We start from the raw sequence: 8,110 nt of genomic DNA, 5'->3' as shown, positions 1-8,110 counted from the left end.
TTTATATATTTATGACACAGTCAGAATTTATATATATATAATACTGTATTATGGACACAGAAGTTTAGTTAAAACATTTTGGAATGTACCACATGTGATGAGAATGACAATAAAAATCCTTGTATCTCTTAATGAGGACACAGTCAGAACTGATGAGTTTCAGATTCTGACCACAAATCATAAAAAAACATTTTATACGAATGTTAGATTGAAAGTCCTTTAAGGGACTTTTGTTTTGAAAAGCTACAACGGAAGCACAGTTCTGTCCTGACTCGAGCGGCTCGTGCGCCGCACTGTGCGCCCACACCCACCCTGCCCTGCTTGCTGCTCCGAGCCGCAGAGAGACCGACGCAGAACGGAGGCTGACTGTGAAGCTCTGTGCAGCCTCAGCGACCGGAAACACCCCCCATCAGCACCAGCCCCCCATCAGGACCAGCCCGTCTCCTCTGTAGGCTGAGGCTGCTGCTGACACCATCTATGATTGTTTACTGAGCATCATCTGGTACCATGAGCAGCAGCACAGGTAAGACCCATGAAGATCAGTGTGTCAGTGACTCAAGGAACTATTGATTATTAACAGGTATTAGCAAGCCTAATTATATTTATTGAATGTTAACAGATTTTAGCAAGCCTATTCATATTTGGAGGTCAGTGTGTCTGTATCTGCTCTGTCATTGTTTGAGCTGCTGTCAGAGTCTGTGACATCATTCTAATGTAAAAACATCAAAACAAAAGGTTTTTGTTAAATTAGACACGGTTCACAGACGTCCCTGTATGTGAGCTCAGGATGGGTGGGTGGGTGGTGTCGTCCTTAGTTGGTTGGGTGCATGTTAGAAGGCCCTGCAGTGGCTCTGCTTCAGGCTGGGCTCAGACTCCTGCTGTTTGCAGCTGCATGTGTTTGTCTCTGAGGAGGACAGGGGACAGCTTTGTGTCCAGCCTGTCCTGGAGGGGGGGGATTGTTCTGCACGAGGAAATGATACGTTTATAGAATTGTCGAAGCTGAAAGTTTCTGTACTGTGAGGAAACAGTGAAGTAAAAAGTACATTTTTACAGTAAACATCTTTTAGCTCTGGTGTTGTTCAGGCAGCCTATATTTTGTTCTGTATCTTGAGCGGTAAAATAAATATTTAAATAAAAACTTGTGGTTCTGTGATAGCATGCAAGCAATAAATATTTACCTGTTCTAGAGCTTTGAGCGACTCAAGGCCCAGGGGCCAAATGTGGCCCTCATTAACATTTTATCTGGACCTCAAGATGATATGTTAAAAGTACTTTTATTATTTGATTTTTTCCAGTAATCTTTGATGATGATATCGAAAGTGAAGCGGGAACATCAAATGAGACCAATCAAACTCTTGTTGAGGAACCTGCAACTAAGAAAAAATGCTGGGTATCTAACTTGAGTTCATGTAGATTCTGAAATTGGCCCTTAGTTTGAAAAAGATTTTAATTCCGGCCCCCCGTTTGTAAATGAGTTTGACACCCCTGCTTTAAAACAAATTCAAAGTAAAATAATTTCATAAACTTTTTTTTTTTTCTTTTTTTTTTTCTCCCTTGTCCTGTCCGGCATTGTGACACTCAGAATTATTGTCTGAGTGTCAAAGTGATGCCCAACAGATTTACTTTCACAACAGAGCATTATGGCTGGCCTTAATGCTCCACTTGATATATAAATTAAATTTTATTAGAATACGCTTTGGGTTTGTTCCAGATGTAATGGACACGGGGACGGAAAACAAAGAAGATAACAAAGCAGAAAAGTGGGAGAAGGGTTAAAGAAGGAGATAGGAATAGAGGAGAGAGATCCATAAAGAGAACATAAATCATCATCATTAAAGTCTGACTCTAGACCTGCGGAAAGAAAAAGAAAACAAGGCAAAACCAAGAAACCACAACAACAAGCAACATTAGGGGGGGAGTGGTGGCACAGAGGCTAGAAGATGGGCTTGTGATCAGAAAGTCGCAGGTTCACCTCCCGGTACCATCAACATCAAAAATGTGGGTGGAAAAGATGAAACACCCACACCTCCCTCCACCCTCATTCGCCCCACCCTGGGCCCCTGAGCAAGGCCCCTAACCCCCACCATCTGCTCCCCAAACAGGTCTCTCTTGAAAATGAGTTCTCGTGGCTCAATGAGACTACCTGGATAAATAAAGGGTAAAAGAAAACAAAAACATATATAATGATACTTATAACATCATTAGAAAGTATTTTATACAGTACATGGTAATACAAGATATATTTAGTGGTCATCACAACCCAATTGAGTGTGTATCTGATAAACACCTGAATCTCAACACCTGTGTGAGCATGCTTATCACTATGAGGTTTCTCCATAAAAAATGTTCAATAGTGGATGTGGGGACCCACAGACCCATCCCCACAGAACACGATGGTAACACAGGGAAGACCGGAGCCACAGACACACAGCGGTCCCCAAGCCCGGAGCTCCGTGAGTCCCCCAGCAGAGACAACTGCACCCCCCAGAGAGAAGTAAAGGGAAGCCCCGGGCGATCCCAGCAACCACAATGCAAAAACCCCAGGAGGCTGCAGCGATGAGTCCACAAGTTCCACCGACAACCCGTCCCTCCAGAGTAGATCCGGCCATGGACACCAAGCCCTGAGTCCCGAGGTCATACCACCCCACAACAGAAGCCCGACAGAGCCAGGGCACCCAGGCCCCGGCAGGCAGCCACCAGGGCAGGCCTGCACACACCCCACCACCCAGCCCCAGATGCTGAGAGCCGCCAATGCACCGGTGGCAGGGGGGCCCACCACCGGAAGGGAGAGTGACAGGGGGAAGTAGACCCCACATTAAATGGGGGGCCCAAATTGATCCAAGAGAGGAGACCAACTAAAACCCAACCTGAGACATAAACAGGCACCACCCAACCGACATCGACCGCAAACCGGCCCCAGGTCATAAACCTTTACATCACAGTTGTTGCTTCTTTTTTTTTTTTTTTAGATAGTTTAAGATATTTTCTAGGAATGGGCAGTGACTTTAGAATGTTTAAAGTTGAATTAAAATGTATTTCCTTCTTTCTGTAAGGATGGCACCTTTTGCTGTTTCTGTTTGTGTCTGTGTTTCCCTAGTGTTTCCTCGTCAGTTTAATTGTTGCCACCTTTGTCTTGTCACACCTGCTGTTTGTAATCACGTCTTGTCTTGTCCTTGTATATAAACCTCCTGTCCTGTGTTATTCCTTTGTCGGGTCGTATTCGTTGGGTCTCTGCGTTCTCCTGAGTCCTCCCTGAGTTTCCCTTTGAGCCATCCGTCTTCATGTAAGTTTTGCTGCCACGTCAGCTGTTTGTTTTGTTCTTCATTTATTATTAAAATACTTATTTTTGTAATCTGCCGAGTTTGAGTCCTGTCTGCACTTTGGGTTCGTTCCTGTCCACAAAATCCTGACACTTTCTTTACACCAACACCTGCTGCTGAGTTGTTTTCAAGCAGTCGTCCAGTAAACAGTCTTGAGGTCCTGTTGGGGTACTTTTTTCAACAAAACATATACCGTATATTCTGCCATTTAAGTTGCACCTTTTTGCATAAATTTGCAAGTCCTGCGACTTATACACTGCATATGTTTTTCCCCATATTTATAACCCAATTTTTGCCTTTGAAATGGTCATTCATAGACACGAAGCAGTAAACATTACCAGTTGCAGTTGATAGAGAACCCTCTAGATTTTATATCTTGTTTCTCTACACCACTACCACCCCCCACCCCCCCACCCCCATTCACAGAGACAATTGAGAAAAAAAATTAACACAAGTAAAATGCCCCCAAACAGAAAATCCTATTTTGCAGATTATAAACTGCAGGTAATAAAATATGCAGCCCAAAACGGTAATCGAGCAGCAGAAAGCAAGTTTGTAAACGGGTTGGGTCTGCCCAGTCTGCCCAGGGGATTCAACCAGGCAGAAGGGATGGCCGCACGGCAGAGGAGGATCCCCCCTTGTGGGGAACTTTGCCCCCCGTGTCTGGCTAGCTCCTGCTGGGCGCATTTCCTCTGCAGCAGTGTGCCACCCATCCATCAATCCATCCATCCGTCGCAGCTCCAGTTTGAAGCTCTACAGTCTTCCTCCACTACCCGAGCCGGGAGGAAGGGGGCAGTGGACCACGTGTTCCGCATCCCCGGGAAGCAGCGAGGTGTAGGCGGATGAAGGATCCAGAGTTCACGGCCAAAGCCTTAGTTGCCACTCCGGCGGCGGAGTGGGGATGAACACCAGCACCCAGATGAAATTAAGCTGTTTTGACCATTAAAGTGCATTTATTAAGGAAAAGTTTAACTGAGACACACCTTTGCTATAATGTTGAGCAAACAAATAATGTTTTAGTCAATCTTGAAAAAACCCCAGAGATACTTGAACTCCTCCACTTGAGGTAGAACCTCACCCTCGATCTGGAAAGAGCAATCCACCCTTTTCCGGTTGAGGACCATGTCCTCAGATTTGGAGGTGCTGAGTCTTGCCACTTCACACTCGGCTGCAAACCGCTCCCAGTGAGAGCTGAAGATCACGGCACGATGATGCCAACAGGACCACATCATTTGCAAAAAGCAGAGATGGAATCCTGAGGCCACCAAACCGGAAACCCTCCGCCCACTTGCTGCACCAAGAAATTCTGTCCATAAAAGTTATGAACAGAATCTGTGACAACAGGCAGCCCTAGCAAAGTCCAACTCCCACCCTGAAGAGGTCCTACTTACTGCTGGCAATGCGAACCAAGCTCTTGCACCGCTTGCATAGGGACTGAACAGCCCGTACCAACAGGCCCCCAATCCCATACTCATGGAGCACCCCCCACAGTGTACCCCAAGGAACACGGTCGAATGCCTTCTCCAAATCCACAAAACACATGTAGGCTGGATGGGCAAACTCCCATGACCCCTCGAGGACCCTAGTGAGGGTAAAGAGCTGATCCAGTGTTCCATGTCCAGGATGGAACCCACATTGTTCCTACTGGATCTGAGGTTCGACCAACAATCGGACTTGCTTCTCCAGTACCCCTGAATAGACCTTACCAGGGAGGCTGAGGAGAGTGATGCCCCTATCATTGGAGCACACCCTCCGGTCCCCCTTTTTGAAGAGGGGAACCACGACCCCAGTCAGCCAATCCAGTGGCACTGCCCCCAATGTCCATGTGACGTTGTAAAGGCGTGTCAACCAAGACAGCCCCACAACATCCAGAGCCTTAAGGAAATCAGGGTGAATCTCATCCATGTCTGGAGCCCTGCTGCCTTGGAGCTTTTTAACTACCTAGGCAACCTCAGCCACAGTTTTGGATGGATCAACCCCAAAGTCCCCCAACTCAGCTGCCTCCATGGAAGATGTGCTGGTGGGATTGAGAAGGTCTGAGAAGTATTCCTTCTACCTCCAGAAGATCTTCTTCTTCTGTAAATAAAAACAAAAATGGAGTGGCATCAAATTTTAGCGGTTTTAGGATTTCTGTTTTGTCATTTTTCAACAATGGATTCAGCTTGAGCAGACGATGAGGTAGAATACCATGGAGAATGTTGTTTTTTCACACAATATGGCTGAGACGGCTCTGTATGAGGTATGAGAAATGCACTTTTGTTTTGGTTGTATTTACACAGAATGACCTGAGCTGTAGTCCACTTCCCACTTTTGGAGCGGTCTCCAGTCCACCTGCATTCACAATGAATTTGAACCATGCCAGAGTTAACTTCAACCGAATCGAGACCTAGGTATTTAGGCGGACCAGAGTTTGCTTTTTTGGTCCACATCATTTGATTAAAGCAGACTAAACAGGGCTGGTATGAATGCCCTGTTTAGTCTGCTTTGATCAAACTTTTGTCCATTTGCCTAGAAAGTCCGGTTTGTTTGGGGAGGTATGAATGTAGAATCAAACTCTGATACGGACCAAAAAAGTGAACTCTGGTCCACCTAAATACCAAGGTCACTGTTCGGTTGAAGTGAGCACAAATTGGTTTCGAATACATTGTGAATGCAAGCGGACCGGAGACCGCTCCAACAGCAAGAAGTGGACTAGAGCGTAGGGCATTCTATGTAAATACAACCAAAACAAATGTGCATTTCTCATACCTCATACAAAGCCGTCTCAGCCTCCTCGTGTGAAAAACAACATTCTCCATGGTCTTCTGCCTCATCTTCCACTCATGCTGAGTCCATTGTTGAAAAATGATAAAACAGAAATCCTAAAACTGCAAAAATTAGACTCCACTCCATTTTTGTTTTTATTTCCAGAAGAAGAAGAAGAAGTGTCTTCTTCAGAGGTTTCCTTCAGTAGTTTTTGGTGCAGCGCCACCACAAGCGAGTGGGGGAACAGGTTGGCTTGACTGACTCTGCAGTGTGAATGCAAACTGCACCAGCTGAAAATGCAAACAAATGTTCTGAATTTTGGTCCCCAATCGAACCGAGTCTACTGGACTATGAGGTGTGAAAACGACCTAAGACAGCATGACAAGCCAACCCTAATTATAGGATTTATCAAAAAGGAAAGTCTTAAAGTCTCCAGTCTTAAAACTGGACAATGTGTCAGCCTCATGGACAGAAACTGGAAGTTGGTTCCACAAAAGAGGAGCCTGATAACTGAAAGATCTTCCTTCCATTCTGCTTTTGGAAAAACTAGGAACTGTAATTATGCCTGCAGTCAGAGAGTGAAGTGCTCTGTTTGGAAAATATGGAACAATAAGATCTGTAATATAAGATGGAGCTAGGTTGTTGAGAGCTTTGTAGGTTAGAAGTAAAATTTTGAATTCTATAATTCCTGCCAGTTCTGTGAGCTTAATAGATAGATTGTTACTTCTGACTTTGCATTGCAAAACTTTCCCTCTATTTCATCAGAAAGCAGCAGCCAGAATCACTGTTGGCTTCTGGGTAGTGTAGTTCTTTTTGACTGGCATTACAGTATAGGCTTATTGAAAGCAAACTACAAAATGGCAGTGCCTGTCTGAAGTTCATTTTGTTAACTTTTATCTCATACCGTCCCAATCATGTGAGTACTATTAAAGTTGACAGTCGTTGAAAAACCACAAAAGAGTGAGTATGTGAAATTCAAACCACAAAGTAGCAAGGGACTACTGTATGTAATTTAAAAAGATGCAATTTTTCTCATTGAAAACACTGACAGAACTCAGCCTCTAACTGCCACAGCGAGGTCACATGACCTAGAGTAGAGAAGTGTCTGAATAAAACACTGATTAACTTTTGGAGCCATTTTGGATCAAGATGGCTGCCACAGCTAACTCAGAAAACTCCAAATTGACTATTGTATAACTCAGCCATTTTTTGAGATACTGAGTTGAAATTTGGTATAGTTGTAAATGAGAGTAAGCTGTTATAGACTGACTAGAAAGGTACCAACCTAATGCAAATCAAATATCCAAGATGGCCACATTTGTCAAAAGGGAAAATATGATAACTCATCTATTTAAAAGATATTGAGCTGATGTTTGGTGTGGTGGTACCTGCAAGTGATGCACAACACATTCTGAATTCAAATTTAAAAATGCTGTCATATCAAAAATGTAAACTGGTCGCAACGTGGCAGTCCCCGTCCAAATTTCTCCAGGAATATTTACTTCTTCTTCTTTTCTATGTAAGCTTCATTAACTTTATGCAGCGGGTGGCTTCTTCTTCTTCTTCGGCGGATTAGGCATCAAAAGTAGGAATAAAAAAAATAAAAAAATCTGGGAGAACTGGAACGTTAGTCCCGGTTCTAATCGATTCTTGAGACTCAATGCCCAACACCAATAATAACTCCATCTTCTAAGTATCTAACAGGTGCCAAAGGGTCAACATTGTTTTCATCACGTGCAAAAATAAATAAAGTTTTAAACAAAAAGGGAATAATGCTTTCTTTGTTTTGCTTTGACATAATTCATGAGCAAATTTATTAAACTCAGAAATTTCAGCATCAGAGCTAAAATTAGCACTGTGTCTTTATTGCTAATCCACATTTTGTTTCATGTTTATAAGTGACCCTGTTCTATGTTGAGTACTTTGCTTAGAGTTTATCTGAACCATCCAAGTTCTACAAAAAGCTGGTTCGTTATCAGAGCTCTGCTGGAGAAGGAAGCCAGCAAAGACAACCCTTACTTTCATCCAAAAGACTTCATCAGTCC

General features: G+C 43.9%; 1 protein-coding gene across 1 annotated transcript in view; it reads left to right on the top strand.

Annotated features, from left to right (window-relative positions):
- Positions 1-284: 284 nt before the first annotated feature.
- Positions 285-8,110, top strand: part of ablim2 (actin binding LIM protein family, member 2) — a 206,714-nt gene continuing 198,888 nt past the window's right edge. Inside the window, exon 1 of the mRNA XM_037674776.1 lies at positions 285-523. Within this exon, the coding sequence (XP_037530704.1) occupies positions 508-523 (16 nt within the window). The 5' untranslated portion in view covers positions 285-507. The remainder of the gene's footprint in view (positions 524-8,110) is intronic.

Source organism: Nematolebias whitei, chromosome 1 (assembly GCF_014905685.2).
Source record: "Nematolebias whitei isolate Nwh7 chromosome 1, NemWhi1, whole genome shotgun sequence".
NCBI classification, from domain to species: Eukaryota; Metazoa; Chordata; class Actinopteri; order Cyprinodontiformes; family Rivulidae; genus Nematolebias; species Nematolebias whitei.
This window is presented reverse-complemented; position numbering and strand designations above follow the sequence as displayed.